The sequence below is a fragment of the Salvelinus fontinalis genome, chromosome 19 (assembly GCF_029448725.1).
Source record: "Salvelinus fontinalis isolate EN_2023a chromosome 19, ASM2944872v1, whole genome shotgun sequence".
NCBI classification, from domain to species: Eukaryota; Metazoa; Chordata; class Actinopteri; order Salmoniformes; family Salmonidae; genus Salvelinus; species Salvelinus fontinalis.
The window spans coordinates 30,581,243-30,601,946 of NC_074683.1; the positions used below are offsets into that span (position 1 = coordinate 30,581,243).

The following is a 20,704-nucleotide window of genomic DNA, read 5'->3' on the forward strand; positions in this document are numbered from 1 at the left end:
TTATTCTGACATTTCACATTCTTAAAACAAAGTGGTGATCCTAACTGACCTAAGACAGGGAATTTTCACTCTGATTAAATGTCAGGAATTGTGAAAAACTGAGTTTAAATGTATTTGGCTAAGGTGTATGTAAATACCGTCTTCAACTGTACACGGCTGTGACTATAATCGAAGAGAATTCTCTTGGGAGATAATGTCCACCTTGTTGTCTAGAGACTGAACATTGGCGAGTAATATGCTCGAAAGCGGTGGATGCTGTGCTTGCCTTCTACGTCTGACCAGGAGGCCCCTCCGTCTGCCTCTTCTGTGGTGACGACGTTGTTTTGGGTCGGCCTCTGGGATTAGATCGCATGTCCAGGGTGGAGGTCCAAACAGAGGATCCGCTTCAGGAAAGTCCTATTCCTGGTCGCAATGTTGGTAAGTTGATGTCGCTCTTATATCCAATAGTTTCTCCCGGCTGTATGTAATAACACTTAAGATTTTCTGGGCTAACAATGTAAGAAATAAAACATAAAAAATCGAATTACTGCATATTTTCCTGAGAACGTGAAGTGAGGCGACATCGTCCTGCTCCTTCCTTGAATTTTTATAAATGTTTGTATTTTATATTGCTTATTCGTTAGAATTTAAAAATCACAAACAGAAAAGTATTTAGAGCCTTTTTATCTGTTTTTTTCACATCTTTTCCCAACTTAACCCACCAAGATAATGTGCTGTACGACGTTGGTACCCAGCCAGGTGCTAATGCATCTCTCTCTCCTCACTGAATGAATGACAAATGGATGAATGGGCGATAATTGTGCATGTTACTTCACAATGTAATTTAAATTAGGCCTGACTGATAAGGAGGGTGAAGAGGTTGATTTAATTTAGAAAGACAATAGTGTAATGATGAGTTTGTGTTATTCACATTTATTAGCGTTGGTACTCATGTTATTACCAAATCATTTGAACGCATGACTTGTGGGTTGATATCCTTCTCTTTTAACTTTTACTTTGTAAAAAGATGCTGTTATTGGACTGTTTTATTTACTATAACTCTATTACTAATCAAATGCATTGTAAAGGAAATGAAAACATGCTACGTGTTATGGGTAGGCCTTAAGAATACTGAAAACATATCCTTGACTCTATCCAAGTTGATGAGCGAAGGGAAGCAAACGATGCCAGCACACTGAATGAATGATAAATGGATGATTGGGCAATAATTGTGCAAGTTACTTCACAATGTAATATAAACTAGGCCTGACTGAATGATAAGGAGGATGAAAAGGTTGATTTCATTTAGAACAACAATAGTGTAATGATGAGTTTGTGTCATGCTTATATTTATCAGCGTTGGCGCTAGGGTTAATAATTTCACCGCTCGCCTTGTGGGTTGATTTGTGAGGGACTTGAACTAGTGGTTTTTCGTTTTTACTTATAGCCTAGAGCAGAGGTACTCAACTCTTACCCTACGAGGTCTGGAGCCTGCTGGTTTTCTGTTCTACCTGATAATTAATTGCACACAACTGGTGTCCCAGGTCTAAATCAGTCCCTGGTTAGAGGGGAACAATGAAAAAATGCAGTGGAACTGGCTTCAACATCCAGAGTTGAGTTTGAGGGGTCTAGAGTAACATAAATGAATGAAAATGTTATTATATTCTTTGAAAATATCGATTGTTAGTATTCTAATGTTACCTAAGACCTTAATAAACACAACCAAATCATTCTTCTTCTGATAGCATATATGAAATGTATTTATTAGACTGTTAGAATGTTGTTGCATCACTGGCTGGAAGTGTCGAAAATAGCCTATAGGCCTACATTTTCACTAGGACTTTGTAGAAGTATACAAAACATATCCTTTACTCTATCTAACCAAATAACTATTGTTGTATTTTTATATGTATTTTTATATTTTTATATATATTTCACTAATATTTCTACATGTTAAGCAATTGTTTATAGACTATTTATCAAGCGTTGGCGCTAATGTTTGGGCACCTTGCGGGTTGATATGCATGTGACGCTAAAGGGGAAGCCCGGCAACATTCTCCAAGTTCTCTAGCAGGTACTTACTTATTGGCTAAAAGGCCAGGCATTTTTAGTATTAATATTTAATAACTATACAACAGAACAGCTTACTATAAATTACATTTACTCTCATGGGTGACTAAAAAGATCAATCTGAAATCCACGCCCCTATGAAACTATGCCTCCAGTCATCTGATCTGTCCCGTTGGGTCATATCTCAATAACCCAGCACCAATAACCCAACACCCAGCATCAATAACCCATTCCCAGCACCAATAACCCAACACCCAGCATCAATAACCCAGCACCCAGCATCAATAACCCAGCACCCAGCACCAATAACCCAGCACCCAGCATCAATAACCCAACACCCAGCACCAATAACCCAACACCTAGCACCAATAACCCAACACCCAGCACCAATAACCCAACACCCAGCACCAATAACCCAACACCCAGCACCAATAACCCAACACCCAGCACCAATAACCCAACACCCAGCACCAGTAACCCAACACCCAGCATCCCAACACCCAGCATCCGTAACCCAACACCCAGCATCAGTAACCCAACATCCAGCATCAGTAACCCAACACCCAGCATCAGTAACCCAACACCCAGCATCAGTAACCCAACACCCAGCATCAATAACCCAACACCCAGCATCAATAACCCAACACCCAGCATCAATAACCCAACACCCAGCATCAATAACCCAACACCCAGCATCAATAACCCAACACCCAGCATCAATAACCCAACAGTTTTTTTTTAAACCCAGCATTTTTTTTTTACAGTGCACCACTCTCCTTTACTCTCTCAACATGTCCTCCCCATCACCCCCCTACCTACACCCCTGTAGGTTATCACTCCATCCATCCTCCCTGCATCCCCCATTCCCTCTTACCTCCCGGGTGATACAGAGGGGCTGGAAGGCGTTGGTTCCACAGGTGATGACCTCAGTCTTATTGACCAGTAGCACACGGAGGTAGTTCTGACACTCTACCTACAGGGAGTAGTAGAGAGCAAAAGCACTGTCTAATGTTTGAGGGAAAGAAACTTCTTTGTTGTCCTTAAATATTTTGTCTTGGTAAATAAATAAAATTGCTGTGTTTCAAACTTGAGGTCAGACGAAGATCTCCAGAGAGAATGGATTTTTTACTTTCCCTTCTCCGTTGGGCTTTTGAGATAAAAATAGCATGGCAATCAATTCTCACAAAGAAAAGCGAAATAACAAAATGATCACATCGTTTGTTATCAGCCGTTGGAAGTACAGAAGAAGGGCTCTGCCTTGAGTGTCTTACTAAAAAGTCTGTGTTATTTTTCACTTCCCAGCCAGAAAACACACTTTGATTGAAGGGGCCCAATAATCATAAAATCACTATAAGCCACTCCCACAAGACCCCATAGAGCCCCTTGACCAGCCAGTCAACAGACGGCTTTTAAAGTAAATGGTCCTATTCAGGGAAGGTCGTGTGCGTGTGCGTGTGCGTGTGCGTGTGTGTGCGTGCGTGCGTGTGTGTGCGTGTAGCCCTCCCGGGAAGTCTCAGAGTCGTTGTTTACCTCGGTCTTCCCTTTGCTCTGACAGGACCTCCTGGTGTCGTCATCTGGAATCCATTCTGTTGCCTAGGAAACCAAAATAAACACATGTATAAAGAGTGATTGGACGCAGCATTCACCTGTTGCAAAGGCGGCTGCCTGACTACTGCGCTGAAAGAGACTCAGCATGGCTGCCTGACTACTGCGTTGAAGGAGATTCTCCATGGCTGCCTGACTACCGCGTTGAAAGAGACCCACCGGTGCTGCCTGACTACTGCGTTGAAAGAGACAGCATGGCTGCCTGACTACTGGTTGAAAGAGATTCACCATGGCTGCCTGACTACTGCGTTGAAAGAGACTCAGCATGGCTGCCTGACTACTGCGTTGAAAGAGACTCAGCATGGCTGCCTGACTACTGCGTTGAAAGAGACTCAGCATGGCTGCCTGACTACTGCGTTGAAAGAGACTCAGCATGGCTGCCTGACTACTGCGTTGAAAGAGACTCAGCATGGCTGCCTCACTACTGCGTTGAAAGAGACTCAGCATGGCTGCCTGACTACTGCGGTGAAAGAGACTCAGCATGGCTGCCTGACTACTGCGTTGAAAGAGATTCACAGTGGCTGCCTGACTACTGCGTTGAAAGAGACAGCATGGCTGCTGCCTGAGTACTGCGTTGAAAGAGACTCAGCATGGCTGCTGCCTGACTACTGCGTTGAAAGAGACTCAGCATGGCTGCTGCCTGACTACTGCGTTGAAAGAGACTCAGCATGGCTGCCTGACTACTGCATTGAAAGAGACAGCATGGCTGCCTGACTACTGCGTTGAAAGAGACTCAGCATGGCTGCCTGACTACTGCGTTGAAAGAGATTCACCATGGCTGCCTGACTACTGCGTTGAAAGAGACTCAGCATGGCTGTCTGACTACTGCGTTGAAAGAGATTCACAGTGGCTGCCTGACTACTGCATTGAAAGAGCCTCAGCATGGCTGCTGCCTGACTACTGCGTTGAAAGAGCCTCAGCATGGCTGCCTGACTACTGCATTGAAAGAGACTCAGCATGGCTGCTGCCTGACTACTGCATTGAAAGAGACTCAGCATGGCTGCCTGACTACTGCGTTGAAAGAGACTCAGCATGGCTGCCTGACTACTGCGTTGAAAGAGACTCAGCATGGCTGCCTGACTACTGCGTTGAAAGAGACTCAGCATGGCTGCCTGACTACTGCTTTGAAAGAGATTCACCATGGCTGCCTGACTACTGCATTGAAAGAGACTCAGCATGGCTGCCTGACTACTGCGTTGAAAGAGATTCACAGTGGCTGCCTGACTACTGCGTTGAAAGAGACTCAGCATGGCTGCCTGACTACTGCGTTGAAAGAGACTCAGCATGGCTGCCTGACTACTGCGTTGAAAGAGACTCAGCATGGCTGCTGCCTGAGTACTGCATTGAAAGAGACTCAGCATGGCTGCCTGACTACTGTGTTGAAAGAGACTCAGCATGGCTTCTGCCTGACTACTGCATTGAAAGAGACTCAGCATGGCTGCCTGACTACTGCGTTGAAAGAGACTCAGCATGGCTGCCTGACTACTGCATTGAAAGAGACTCAGCATGGCTGCTGCCTGACTACTGCGTTGAAAGAGATTCACCATGGCTGCCTGACTACTGCGTTGAAAGAGACTCAGCATGGCTGCCTGACTACTGCGTTGAAAGAGATTCACCATGGCTGCCTGACTACTGCATTGAAAGAGACTCAGCATGTCTGCTGCCTGACTACTGCGTTGAAAGAGATTCAGAGTGGCTGCCTGACTACTGCGTTGAAAGAGACTCAGCATGGCTGCCTGACTACTGCGTTGAAAGAGACTCAGCATGGCTGCCTGACTACTGCGTTGAAAGAGACTCAGCATGGCTGCCTGACTACTGCGTTGAAAGAGATTCACCATGGCTGCCTGACTACTGCGTTGAAAGAGACTCAGCATGGCTGCCTGACTACTGCGTTGAAAGAGATTCACAGTGGCTGCCTGACTACTTCCTTAGAAAGACAAAATGGCTGCCTGCAAATGACGCAACTGTTGACGGTAATATTAACAACACCACACAGACGCCATGAAAAGACACAAACCTTATTGTTGTTTGTTAATTGCGTCAACATGGAGCTGAGTGGGCCAGCCAGTGGATTACAATGTGAGGTAACCAGACAGGACCATGGCTGTAGTCCAGATGTCTTTAGGATGGAAATAGCATCTTCTTCTCTCATTAAAGCTAAAGCAGTGTGTTTCAGAGTCCAATCCTCCACCACACACACACACCGTCCTCCAATCTTCTACCACACACACACCGTCCTCCAATCTTCTACCACACACACACCGTCCTCCAATCTTCTACCACACCAATGCCGGGTGTTTCTCCACGGCCCAATTACATTCCTTTAGAACCGTATGCCTTGGTTTTAATTAAGAATGCCCTAGCTCAATGCTGGGGCAGACACGCACGCACGCACGCTGCTAACAGAGCAGAATTGGCCTTTTGTATAGGATCCTGAGAGATGGTACTCTCTCTCATGGGTATCACTTTGTGTTTAGGTCTCTCAGTTTCACTAAAAATAGCCGTGGTGCTGCTGGGCTGACCCACTAGTGCTGGAACAGAGAGAGAGAAAAGCTAAAGTTGGCACGGACTCGGGCCAGAGTATACCCCCTATGTGACACTCCCCTCTCCTCCTCTCCCCTATCATTCTCCTCTCCACCTCTCCTCTAATCTATTTCAGCGAATGGGGGGCCTCTTTGCACACACTTGAGCAAAAGTCTAGCCATTCCGGTTCTCTCTCTCGTAGTATTGACTTTGGGACGGACCATCCATAACACACAACACAACGACCACCATTTTGCCTTGTGGAACATTGCCATGCACAACAAGGCAAGAGACTACTACAGAGACCGCATCGTGACATGAAAACAGAAAAGCCCATGTCTGGACTCTGGAAACACATTAAAGTGTCCAGAAGCGGCAGAAGGAAAGGAAAGAGGGTAAGAAGGAAATTGATTAGTTCAATAAAGCTATGTTTAGCTCATTGAGAGGAACTGAGTCCTAAATGGCACTATTCCTTACATAGTGCACTACTTATGACAAAAGTAGTATACTATATAGGGAATAGGGTGCCATTTGGTCTGCTCAACCCTGATGAGTCTGGGTGTTATCTCGGTCTGAGAGACTCTTTTCAATTAACCTTCCTCATACTGCCATTAATAGAGAGAGAGAACAGAGAGAGAGAGAGAGAACAGAGAGAGAGAGAGAGAGAGAGAGAGAACAGAGAGAGAGAGAGAGAGAGAGAGAGAGAAAGAGAGAGAGAGAAAGAGAGAGAAAGAGAGAGAGAAAGAGAAAGAGAGAGAAAGAGAGAGACAGAGAAAGAGAGAAAAAGAGGGAGAGAGAGAGAACAGAGAGAGAGAGAGAGAAAGAGAAAGAGAAAGAGAGAGAGAAAGAGAAAGAGAGAACAGAGAGAAAGAGAAAGAGAGAACAGAGAGAGAGAGAGAACAGAGAGAGAGAGAGAAAGAGAAAGAGAAAGAGAGAGAGAGAGAGAACAGAGAGAGAGAGAGAGAAAGAGAAAGAGAGAGAGAAAGAGAGAACAGAGAGAGAGAGAGAACAGAGAGAGAGAGAGAAAGAGAAAGAGAGAGAGAAAGAGAAATAGAAAGAGAAAGAGAGAGAGAGAGAGCGAGAGAGAGAGAGAGAGAGAGAGAGAGAGAGATGTAGGCCAGCCAGCCATACTGTGATTCAATTAGACAACTAGGACAGTTTAAACTCAGGACAGATAAGGACAGATAAGGTGTAAAATAAGAATTTGTTCTTAACTGACTTGCCTAGTTAAATAAAGGTTAAATAAAAAAATTAAAAAAATAAGAGCCAGGGCCTAAAATGAAATATTATTTGTGTAACTTTTTATTACCCTCATATCAAGGCGTTACTATAACACCATGACACTCAACAAGCTCTTCATATACCATCACACATACCCTCTCTGGGTGGTCTGTCAAACACTCCACACGTCACACTGACCATAGAACTGTTTTCAAATGAACTGTTACTACATGTCCTCAATAGACCAGCTCTAGGAGCGGAGTAGTGATGACGTGATTCAAAACAAATGCACACACATCCCTCCTTTCATACACCCCTCCATCCATTGCTCTGTGTGTGTGTGTGTGTGTGTGTGTGTGTGTGTGTGTGTGTGTGTGTGTGTGTGTGTGTGTGTGTGTGTGTGTGTGTGTGTGTGTGTGTGTGTGTGTGTGTGTGTGTGTGTGTGTGTGTGTGTGTGTGTGTGTGTGTGTGTGTGTGTGTGTGTGTGTGTGTGTGTGTGGATGCCTATGCAGTGAATCATTGTTTAGGTCATTACCATCTTTTCTCAGCGAGAAATGCTCTCAGCTTAACCCCTGACCCCTCGTCGCTCCGTCAAGTCCCTCTCTTCACCCCTACTGGAACAAAGTGAGCTCATAAAGTCCTACCCCAAATACCACAGGGCCCATGCACACCCAATACCACCACAACTATACCCCCTAGCCCGGCTGTGACAGGCCTATAAACATGCACTCTGAGTGTGGTGACGGCTGTACAATGCCTGCCTGCCCGGGCTGGAGCTGGGCTGGAGCAGGGCTGGATGGAGCTGTCTGTCTGTCTGTCTGTAAACAGGCCCATAGGGCTGCAGGGCAGTAGAGGATGAGAGAACAATGTAGGGATGAGGCTAGAGGCTTGAGGCCCTATTTCAGACTAAAAGGGTTCTTTTAGAAATAGTGATATATGACACAGTGATGAGGTGGAGGACATGTTAATATCACAGTACGTACTATTCTATTCATATTCAATACTAAGTATTCTAGTTTGCCTTATCCTTTCATATGAGTTTGACATTACATTTGTGATGATTTTTTGTTCAATTGAGCTACTGACATTTAGAAATAAGGCTCAAACAGAAGATAAATCACTTTACAAGTTATTCACTCTAAATGTCAGTTTAAATGTCAGTTTGAAGGTAACTATAACACATTGGTTTGAGGAATACAAAATGGTAAATATTGAAAAACAAACTGAAGATAATAAAAAAAAATCCCCCTGCTGCTTTCCAAAACAGTCAATTATTCCAGTCCTAGACTGACTTGTTGATAAGTTGTGCAACCACTCTTATGCATCTCTGATTTCATTCTCCTCTATAAGAAGGGCCAACCAACCACTCTTATGCATCTCTGATTTCATTCTCCTCTATAAGAAGGGCCAACCACTCTTATGCATCTCTGATTTCATTCTCCTCTATAAGAAGGGCCAACCAACCACTCTTATGCATCTCTGATTTCATTCTCCTCTATAAGAAGGGCCAACTAACCACTCTTATGCATCTCTGATTTCATTCTCCTCTATAAGAAGGGCCAACCAACCACTCTTATGCATCTCTGATTTCATTCTCCTCTATAAGAAGGGCCAACCAACCACTCTTATGCATCTCTGATTTCATTCTCCTCTATAAGAAGGGCCAACCAACAACAATGATGCACCTTCACCAACAACATCTAGTTTCCCTCAAACTCAGGTGACACCTCATTTCTTCCAACTTTTTCACTTTGCCACTTTTGGAGGCAATAAGTATTCTGCCCCCGGCAACCCTTTACAAGGAAAAAATATCATTACTTTTTAATGGGCAAATAAAATAGCTGAAAATACAATTAGTGAGAGGATGGAGGATTCATCACTTTTACAGAAGAGAAATTGTGTTTTGGAGGGAAATGTATTACATTTTTACAGAGAAAGTAGGAAGTGTTAATGAAACAAACTGCTAACAGTGAGCCAGACAGTTGGAGCGATGGGAAGTGTTCATGAAACAAACCCCTAACAGTGAGCCAGACAGTTGGAGCGATGGGAAGTGTTCATGAAACAAACTGCTAACAGTGAGCCAGACAGTTGGAGCGATGGGAAGTGTTAATGAAACAAACTGCTAACAGTGAGCCAGACAGTTGGAGCGATGGGAAGTGTTAATGAAAGAAACTGCTAACAGTGAGCCAGACAGTTGGAACGATGGGAAGTGTTAATGAAACAAACCCCTAACAGTGAGCCAGACAGTTGGAGCGATGGGAAGTGTTAATGAAACAAACCGCTAACAGTGAGCCAGACAGTAGGAGTGATGGGAAGTGTTAATGAAACAAACCCCTAACAGTGAGCCAGACAGTTGGAGCGATGGGAAGTGTTAATGAAAGAAACTGCTAACAGTGAGCCAGACAGTTGGAACGATGGGAAGTGTTAATGAAACAAACCCCTAACAGTGAGCCAGACAGTTGGAGCGATGGGAAGTGTTAATGAAACAAACCGCTAACAGTGAGCCAGACAGTAGGAGTGATGGGAAGTGTTAATGAAACAAACCCCTAACAGTGAGCCAGACAGTTGGAACGATGGGAAGTGTTAATGAAACAAACCCCTAACAGTGAGCCAGACAGTTGGAACGATGGGAAGTGTTAATGAAACAAACCGCTAACAGTGAGCCAGACAGTTGGAGCGATGGGAAGTGTTAATGAAACAAACCGCTAACAGTGAGCCAGACAGTTGGAGCGATGGGAAGTGTTAATGAAACAAACCCCTAACAGTGAGCCAGACAGTTGGAACGATGGGAAGTGTTAATGAAACAAACCGCTAACAGTGAGCCAGACAATTGGAGCGATGGGAAGTGTTAATGAAACAAACCGCTAACAGTGAGCCAGACAGTTGGAGCGATGGGAAGTGTTAATGAAACAAACTGCTAACAGTGAGCCAGACAGTTGGAGCGATGGGAAGTGTTAATGAAAGAAACTGCTAACAGTGAGCCAGACAGTTGGAACGATGGGAAGTGTTAATGAAACAAACCCCTAACGGTGAGCCAGACAGTTGGAGCGATGGGAAGTGTTAATGAAACAAACCGCTAACAGTGAGCCAGACAGTAGGAGTGATGGGAAGTGTTAATGAAACAAACCCCTAACAGTGAGCCAGACAGTTGGAGCGATGGGAAGTGTTAATGAAACAAACTGCTAACAGTGAGCCAGACAGTTGGAACGATGGGAAGTGTTAATGAAACAAACCCCTAACAGTGAGCCAGACAGTTGGAGCGATGGGAAGTGTTAATGAAACAAACCGCTAACAGTGAGCCAGACAGTAGGAGCGATGGGAAGTGTTAATGAAACAAACCGCTAACAGTGAGCCAGACAGTTGGAGTGATGGGAAATGGCTCTTGCTTAAACTTCTTGAGAATACAGGGGGTGCTGTTTTCGCATTAGCATAATTTCCTCTACAGATTAAACTGCCTCTTATTCAATTATTGCTGTTACTATATGCATATAATTAATACCATTGGATAGAAAACAAGCTATGGTTTCTAAAACCGTTTCAATTTTGTCTCTGAGTGAAACATAAGTCATTTGACAGCACTTTCCCTGAGCAAGAAGAAGATTGCAAGATGTGTATGCTCGCTTCAACGCTCTACCTATATATGGTCACGCCACCTATGACCCGAAACACACTTCATTCGTCTTCCTCTGGGTGTCAAGATGACGTCAGAGGAGAAATTTTTTGTTTATCTTGTACTGACGTGAAATAAGACCTATTTCTTTAGCGTGACCGACAACTTCCGGTTTTCTGAAACGCGCGTTTTAGAGGTGCAATTGTCTTTTGTTATGCTGCCGTTACGGATGAAAACTATCTCCGTCTCGAAGTTTGTTTGATACATGTGACCATATCATCTTAATGTATGTTTTTTCAATATAGTTTAATCAGATTATTTGAATTTTTTCGGGAGTTTTGCCGTGTTCCGTTCTGTGAGTTTTTTAACTTTGGACAGAACCGTGCTAGTCGACCAGTACCTATGCTAAATGAAGAGGGAAAGTTGCCATTGTGAATGGATTGAACGACTCATCAGGACTAAGGACACCTTTATCAACATTCTGATGAAAGATCAGCAATAGTAAGACCCAATTTACGATGTTATTTCATATATCTGTCGTGCATGTGAACTGGTCGGGCGCGCCCAGCTGGTTCTGGCTGGCGTGGCTATGCTAATTTAGCGCTACATTTTGTTTTCGCTATAAAACATTTAATAAATCTGAAATATTGTTTGGATTCACCAGATGTTGGGCTTTCAATATCTATACGCTGTGTATTTTTTCTGAAATGTTTTAAGACAAGTAATTAGTTATATGACGTTGGTCTCTGTAATTGTTCTGGCTGCATCAGCACTATATCAGATTGCAGCTGCAATGTAGAACTGTGATTTATACCTGAAAAATGCACATTTAAAAAAAAAAAAACTATGCTATACCATAAATATGTTATCAGACTGTCATCTTATGAATTTGTTTCTTTGTTAGTGGCTATATATATTTTCATTTAGTCGAATTAGTGATAGCTACTGACGCAGGAAAAAACTGTTGGAGTAAAAAAATGGTGTCTTTTGCTAACGTGGTTAGCTAATAGATTTACATATTGTGTCTTCCCTGTAAAACATTTTAAAAATCAGAAATGATGGCTGGATTCACAAGATGTGTATCTTTCATCTGGTGTCTTGGACTTGTGATTTAATGATATTTAGATGCTACTATTTACTTGTGACGCTATGCTAGCCTATGCTAGTCAGCTTTTTTTACTGATGGGGGTGCTCCCGGACCCGGGTTTGTGAGGAAGTAGAGGTTAACCACTAGGCTACCTGCCGAACAAAATGTGTCTGGAGAGAAGACACAGGTATTTCAGAGTGTTTGCTTCAGTGGGCTACAGCAAGTATGGTATTTAAAAAGATTGCTGTGACCGCTTGAGACTGCAATCAGTGGACTTGTACGTACACAGACTCTTATCATAAGGGAAAATCCAGTCTGAAATTTAAAAGTGAAAATAACAATCTTCAGAAGCCTTTATCAACCTAAAATACGCTACAAGGCTCTCTCCTCTTCTCATGCATTGCAGAAGAGTTCTCCTGCAACAGAGTTATCAAATTAAGATCCTACATCTGTACAGTATACATACTCACTCAACCATAATGGTATGGACTTACAATCAATTTACTGAACTCTGAGAATCTATTTACTGTTGAATATATTTACCCTCCCTATATCCTTGACTCAACCTCCAAATCTCTGTCGAACCGAGTGAGTGTTATGTGCATGATCTGTGATGAAGGTGTGGAGAGGAGGCAAAGAGATCATCCATCTCTGTACTGTCTGTTATAGCCTGCTAGCTCTACTTTACTCGAAGCCATCACTTCAATGAGCCCACGCCCCGCCTTGCTTCGTCCTCTTGAAGTCACTGACAGAGTACCCTATTCAGGCTTGCACCCCTTCCATCCTCCACTCCCCTCCAACTCCTCTGTTCCCCCATCCCCTACATTCCCTCCATCTTTTACCCCCTCCATTCCCTTCTTTCCTCCGTCCCCCTCTCCACTCCCCTCTTCTCCACTTCACTCCCCCTGTCCCCTCTCCACTCCCCCCCCCAGTCCGACTGACGAATGTGACAGGACTCTCAATGGCCCTCCTTCATTGTCCCTGAACGCTGATCCCTAGACAAGAGGGCGCAGATACGCTCTCCTCCCCCCGTGCACTCCTCCAGTCCTCCTCTGCTGCCCTCCTCCTTCTCCCTGTGCTGTACACTCCATCCCTCTAGGCCAGGGGTGTCAAACTCATTTCGCATCGTGGGCCACATACGGCCTAGGGAGATGTCAAGTGGGCCGGACCATTAAAATTATACCATACTCTGCTATAAATAACCAAAATATCATGTCTTTCCTTTGTTTTGGTGTAAAGAAGCACAAGAACATTAGGAAAATATTGAAATTTAATGAACTATCCTTTTACAAAACATTTCATGAAACACCTCATATTTCCTTAGACAAATGTGCAATTTACTTTTATCATTCACAAATATGCACTGCAACTGATCCCACTGATTGTACAAAGGCACAAAACTTTAATTGGTACTGAAAAATATAGTAATGCACTTTAAGATTAAATGAGACTTTTAAAGAAAGGAATTTTTAAACCACTTACACATACGCATATAAAATCTAAATGTAATCCCTGCGTACACCTTACAAACTAAGGAGAGTGATTTTAAATGTGTAATGAAGAAAGTGTTCGCCTGTCCTGTAAATCTGTAAACTTCATACATGAAACATACATACACATACAATACATACTGAAAATTTATGGAGTTGTATGAACAGTAGAATTCCATCACACAACTTTTGTTTTGAAGCTGCTGACTAACATTAAAGTGCACATTTTTTAAATCACCACAGTAAGGATTCATCTTCACAGAGCTGTATTCTTTCAATGCAAACAGTATCTAAGGCAGCATTTTAAAGGTGTTAGTCTAGTCTGGACTTGTATTTGTTCCTGAAACTTGGCATCTTTTGGCCTGTACAAGTGCATCAACACCAGGTGTCATGTCCTGACTAGCTGTCACTTTCAGAATGTCATTTAAGTGCTTGTTTGTGAGCCTTGAACGCATTTTTGTTTTATTGATATTCATCACTGAGAAAATTTGTTCACAAAGGTAGGTTGTCCCAAACATGCACAAAATTTTAGCAGCCAGGGCTGTTAATTTGGGGTACCCTGGTAGTAGATACTGATAAAATCTGTCCAGACCTACAGAGGCAAATTTGCCCTTCAAATCTGCATCACACTGGTAGCTGGCTTTTACCGCTGCTTCACTGACTTCTCGGCTCTGGATGAAAGTTGACTGCTGTTTCCTCAGACCCGCCAGCAATTCGTTAATCTTATCTCTTCTCAGTTGTCCTTGCAAGCCGTCATATTTTTCGCTGTGATGAGTCTCGTAGTGGCGTCGAATATTATATTCCTTCAATACCGAAACTTGTTGCAAACACACCAAGCACGAAGGTTTTCCGTGCATCTCTGTAAATAAATAGGACGTGGTCCATTTTTCTTTGAAAATTCTACACTCCTTATCTACTTTTCTCCATTTGGATAACGACATTTTGGCTAATGAGGGTGTAGCGGAGAGGTAGAGACCAAGGTATTAACAACGTCGTAACAAGCAGCAGATGGCGCATTGATACCGTCTGCTGTTTTCAGTCTGTCTCAGTGATGCGGCTTGTCTTCTACTCTGATGGAAAGAGTGCGCCCCTTAGCGGATAATCCATGAATTGCAGCGAATTAAAAATATTAATTCCATGTCTTTTATGCATTTTTTCCACTTTCAAATTATCCTGCGGGCCTGATCGAACCTCCTGGGGGCCGGTTCCGGCCCGCGGGCCGTATGTTTGACACCCCTGCTCTAGGCCCTCTCCCCCTCCTCCCTGAGTGTGAGTCAGTGTGTGTCAGTGTGTCAAATGAAATCACATTTTATTAATCCCATGCTTCGCAAACAACAGGTGTGGACTGACAGTGGAATGCTAACTTACAGCCCTTCCCAATAATGCAGAGAGAAAGACGATAACTTGGCTATATACAAGGGGTACCAGTACTGAATCGATGTGCAGGGGTACAAGGTCATTGAGGCAGACATATACAGTACAGTACCAGTCAAAAGTTTGGACACTCCTACTCATTCAAGGGTTTTTCATTATGTTTACAATTTTCTACATTGTAGAATCATAGTGAAGACATTAAAACTATGAAATAACACACATGGAATCATGTGGTAACCAAAAAAGTGTTAAACAAAATAAAATGTGTTTCATATTTGAGATTCTTCAAAGTAGCCACCCTTTGCCTTGATGACAGCTTTGCACACTCTTGGCATTCTCTCAACCAGCTTCATGAGGTAGTCACCTGGAATGCATTTCAATTAACAGGTGTGCATTGCTATTTCTTTCCTTCTTAAGGAAGGACAAGGCAGGGGTGGTATACAGAATATATCCCTATTTGGTAAAAGACCAAGTCCATATTATGTCAAGAACAGCTCAAATAGGCAAAGAGAAACGACAGTCAATACGGAAAATGTCAAGAACTTTGAACGTTTCTTCAAGTGCAGTCGCAAAAACATTCAAGCTCTATGATGAAACTGGCTCTCATGAGGACTGCCACAGGAAAGGAAGTTACCTCTGCTGCAGAGGATAAGTTCATCAGAGTTAACTGCACCTCAGATTGCAGCCCAAATTAATGCTCAAGTAACAGACACATCTCAACATCAACTGTTCAGAGGAGAATGCGTGAATCAGGCCTTCATGGTCAAATTGCTACAAAGAAACCACTACTAAAGGACACCAACAAAAAGAAGAGACTTGTTTGGGCCAAGAAACACAAGCAATGGATCCTGTACTTCCTGACGGGCTACCCCCAGGTGGTAAGGATAGACAAACAACACATCTGCCATACTGATCCTCCACACGGGGGCCCCTCGGGGGTGCGTGCTAAGTCCCCTCCTTTACTCCCTGTTTACTCATGATTGCATGGCCAGGCACGACTCCAACACCATTATCAAGTTTGCCGATGACACAACAGTGGTAGGCCTGATCAGCGACAATGATGAGACAGCCTATAGGGAGGAGATCAGAGACCTGGCCGTGTGGTGCCAGGACAACAACCTCTCCCTCAACGCGATCAAGACAAAGGAGATGATTGTGGACTACAGGAAAAGGAGGACCGGGCACGCCCCCATTCTCATCAACAGGCTGTAGTGGAACAGGTTGAGAGCTTCACCAACAAACTAACATGGTCCAAACACACTAAGACAGTCATGAAAAGGGCACAACAAAGCCTATTCCCCCTCAAGAGATTGAAAAGATTTGGCATGGGTCCTAAGATCTTCATAAGGTTCAACAGCTGCACCATCGAGAGCATCCAGACCGGTTGCATCACTGCCTGGTGTCATGACGTGGCCCTTTCTGGGTATAGCTAGTCCCCCCCTCTCTCCTACACCTAGGTTCTGTTATCTCAGGTTGTACATTCCTGGAGGAGACTCTCTCCCCCTGGCCATACAGAACGAGACACATAGAGAGAACAAAGGATTTCACATGGCGAACTCCTAAATCCCCCAACATGGGGATTTGATATAAATGTCCATTTGTGAGAAGGTGGAAATGGTCCGTGGACACTTAAAGAACGGGTATGACGAGTGTGTTTCATTTGGTGACCTCAGGGAGGACAGAAAAGTCACATAACTTTATCTCTGAATATGTACATTGTTATGTTCCCCAGTTTCTGTGTTCTAGTTTGTGTATTTGAGTGTGTGTGTTTCAGGAGATGGCTTCTCCTTCTCCTAAATGCAGAGGATGCGCACAGTGCAACAACATGATGAAGTGTCAATATTTCTGTCACCCACACACAGGAAAAAGGTTCCAAATAAATGACATTATTACGTGTTCCACCACCCATGTTATTTACATTATTAAATGTCCATGTGGGCTCTGTTATGTCGGTAAAACCACCCGCTCTCTTAAACAGAGAATTAGTGAACATAAAAGTTCAATCAGGAGAAACGACAGGGAGTATCCAGTCGCTGTACATTTTAATGACATGAAGCATGACATTTCCACCTTTAGATTTTGTGGCATAGAGAAAGTTAAGATATCAGACAGGGGAGGTGATATTAATAATACTCTGAGTAAAAGAGAATGTTTTTGGATTTTCACCCTCCAGACATTGTTTCCAAAAGGACTTAATGATGAAATGCCTTTGTATGTTATGCTGTGAATTGGAACATGAAATGTGTGTCTCTTGTAGATTATTCTGACGTTTTTCATATGATGTACCCAATGACTAATGAACTTGCTATGTCCTCATTGAGATTATACAGAAGTGTTCAATACGCCTTATTTATACACTTTTGTAAGAGTTATGAAATGCACATTGTTATATTTGGTAGCACTTATTTATTTTCCTTTGCTTCCAACCCCCTTCGATGTGTAGAACGGATGTGGGTGGAGCCAGGTCTACATAAGGGTGCAACTTTCAAAAAATCCCAAAAGCTCTGACGAAGGCCGTGTGGCCGATACGTAAGCTTATTAAATATCGGTGATACTATCAAGAGCAGTGTGCGGTTTCCTTTTCCTTCAGGAGATGGCTTCTTGAATTCTCCCCAAGCAGCTGATTGGTCAGCCCCATTGATGATTGGAGCTGACCCCGCCCCCTCGTCAAGTTACAGCTGTATCCGATTAGACTCCTTCTGAAGCTATATAAACGCCAGTGTTCTGTTCAGGAGAAAATAATGCAGAGAGAGAGAGATCATTGCTGAGACATGATTGTTGAGAGAGGAGGCTGATGGCTGAGGGTCATATTATGTTGGTTGTTGCTGAGAGTGAGAGGCAGTTGGTATGTACTATGTTAGTTGTTGATGGGAGCAGCTTTGGTATGTTCTGTGAGTTTGTTGCTCAGTCAGAGCCTATTTGATGTCCTATGTTTCTCAGTGTGTTTGTGAAATTGTTTATAATATTCTGTTTCATTTGTTCCCAGGGGGAAGGGGCGTTGTAGACGCCGTCTCATGCTACCACTAGAGTGAAAGCACCGCCAGCATTCAAAAGTGACCAAAACATCAGCCAGGAAGCATAGGAACTGAGAAGTGGTCTGTGGTCACCACCTGCAGAACCACTCCTTTATTGGGGGTGTCTTGCTGATTGCCTATAATTTCCACCTGCACAACAGCATGTGACATTTATTGTCAATCAGTGTTGCTTCCTAAGTGGACAGTTAGCGTTAGACTCCTTTTGTTGTTCCAGCCCTTTTCAGTACACACCCACTTCCCTTTGTTGGTTAAGGGCTTGTAAAGTAAGGATTTCCCTGTAAGGTCTACACTCTGATGAGTTGAAATTTGCTATTTTTGGTTCCATCCGCCATATCTTTGTGAAACACAGAGTAGGTGAACGGATTATCTCCGCATGTGTGGTTCCCACCGTGAAGCATGGAGGAGAAGGTTTGATGGTGCGGGACTGCTTAGCTGGTGACACTGTCTGTGATTTATTTAGAATTCAAGGCACACTTAACTAGCATGGCAACCACAGCATTCTTCAGCAATATGCTATCCCATCTGGTTTGCACTTAGTGGGACAATCATTTGTTTTTCAACAGCACAATGATCCAACTCACCTCCAGGTTGTGTAAGGGCTCAAGTAAGTGCCCAAGAAGGGAAGTAATGGAGTGCTGCATCAGATGACCTGGCTTCCACAATCACCCAACCTCAACCCAATTGAGATGGTTTGGGATGAGTTGGACCGCAGAGTGAAGGAAAAGCAGCCAACAAGTGCTTAGCATATGTGGGAACTCCTTCAAGGCTGTTGGGAAAGCATTCCAGGTGAAGCTGGTTAAGAGAATGCCAACAGTGTGCAAAGCTGTCATCAAGGCAAAGGGTGGCTACTTTGAATAACATTTGTTTGGTGACTACATGATTCCATACGTGTTATGTCATAGTTTTAATGTATTCACTATTATTATACAATGTAGAAAATAGTCAAAATAAAGAAACCCTGGAATGAGTAGGTGTGTCAACTTTTTACTGGTACTGTACATATACCTAGGAATAAAGTGACACATAGTAAACAGTAGCAGCAGTGTATGTGATGAGTTAAAAAGTTTGTGCAAAAATGGGTCAATGTAGATAGCCTGGGTAGCTATTTAGCAATCTTATGGCTTGGGGGGGTTTCAGTGTGTGTCAGTGTGTGTCCGTAGGCTAGAGCAGGCAATGTTTGAAGTGCTACAGCTGTTCTGACCAAAAGTTTATATGGGAGAGAGGGTGGAGAAAGTGAGAGGGGTGGGGAGAAAGAGAGAGAGGACTCACAGGAGAGACACTGAACCATCTGAGAACACCATTGACTACATGCTAGAGAAGGGGGCTACATTCTAGTGAAGGGGCTACATGCTAGTGAAGGGGGCTACATGTGTGTCTCAGTGTGTGTCCGTAGGCTAGAGCAGCCTATCTTTGAAGCGCCACAGCTGTTCTGACCGAATGTTTACACAAGAGAGAAGAGGGAGAGAGAGGGGAGAGGTAGAAAGCTTCGAGGCATGCAACACTGAGGCATGCATGAGAGCATCAGCTGTTCCAGATGACTGTGATCGCGCTCTCCGTAGCCGACGTGAGTAAGACCTTTAACTTCTCTAGGGTAGGGGGCAGCATTTTCACGTTTGGATGAAAAGCATACCCAAATTAACCTGCCAGTTACTCATCCCCAGGAGATAAGATATGCATATTATTAGTAGATTTGAATAGAAAACACTGAAGCTTCTAAAACGGTTTGAATCATGTCTGAGTATAACAGAACTTATTTAGCAGGAGAAACCCCGAGGACAACCCATTCCGATTTTTTTTTTGAGGTCACTGTCTTTTCAATTAGTTTTCATTGGGAAACCAGATTTCTAAGCGAATTGCTTGCAGTTCCTACGTCTTCCACTAGATGTCAACAGTCCTGAGAAATAGGTTGAGGTTATTCCTTTGTGTAATGAAGAAATACGGCCATCTTGAAGTTGAGGCACTCCAGGTGTCCTGGACATGCGCTTCAATCAAACAGAAGGCATGCTACATATCGTTTTAATCCTGTATTGAACACATATCATCCCGTCTTCAATTTTATCGATTATTAACGTTAAAAAATACCTAAAGTTGTATTACAAAAGTAGTTAGACATTTTTTGGCAAAGTTTACAGGTAACCTTGGAGATATTTTGTCGTCACGTTTGAGCAAGTTGGAACCGGTGTTTTTCTGGATCAAACGCGCCAAATAAATGGACATTTTGGATATATATCGACGGAATTAATCAAACAAAAGGACCATTTATGATGTTTATGGGACATATTGGAGTGCCAACAACAGAAGCTCGTCAAAGGTAAGGCATGAATTATATTTTTATTTCTGCGTTTTGTGTCGCGCCTGCTGGGTTGAAATGTTTTCTCTCTTGTTTACTATAAGTGCTATGCTCAGATAATAGCCTCATATGCTTTCGCTGAAAAGCCTATTTGAATTCTGACATGTTGGCTGGATTCACAACCAGTGTAGCTTTAATTTGGTATCTTTCATGTGTGATTTAATGAAAGTTAGATTTTATAGTAATTTTCATAGTAATTAATTTTAATTTGGCGCTCTGCAGTTTCTCAGGCTTTTTGCCAAGTGATACAGTAGCGTCTTGCCTAAACTCAGATTTTTTTATATAAATATGAACTTTACCGAACAAAAAATACATGTATTGTGTAACATGAAGTCCTATGAGTGTCATCTGATGAAGATT

At 43.2% G+C, this 20,704-nt stretch overlaps 1 protein-coding gene across 6 annotated transcripts in view; it reads right to left on the minus strand.

Annotated features, from left to right (window-relative positions):
• Positions 1–20,704, minus strand: part of LOC129816595 (semaphorin-5B-like) — a 313,431-nt gene that overhangs the window by 123,285 nt on the left and 169,442 nt on the right. For all 6 annotated transcript variants that reach the window (XM_055871271.1, XM_055871269.1, XM_055871275.1 and 3 more), the window contains exons 6-7: positions 3,580–3,642; positions 2,924–3,022 (exon numbers count right to left, since the gene is read on the minus strand). In XM_055871271.1, the coding sequence (XP_055727246.1) occupies positions 2,924–3,022; positions 3,580–3,642 (162 nt within the window). The remainder of the gene's footprint in view (positions 1–2,923; positions 3,023–3,579; positions 3,643–20,704) is intronic.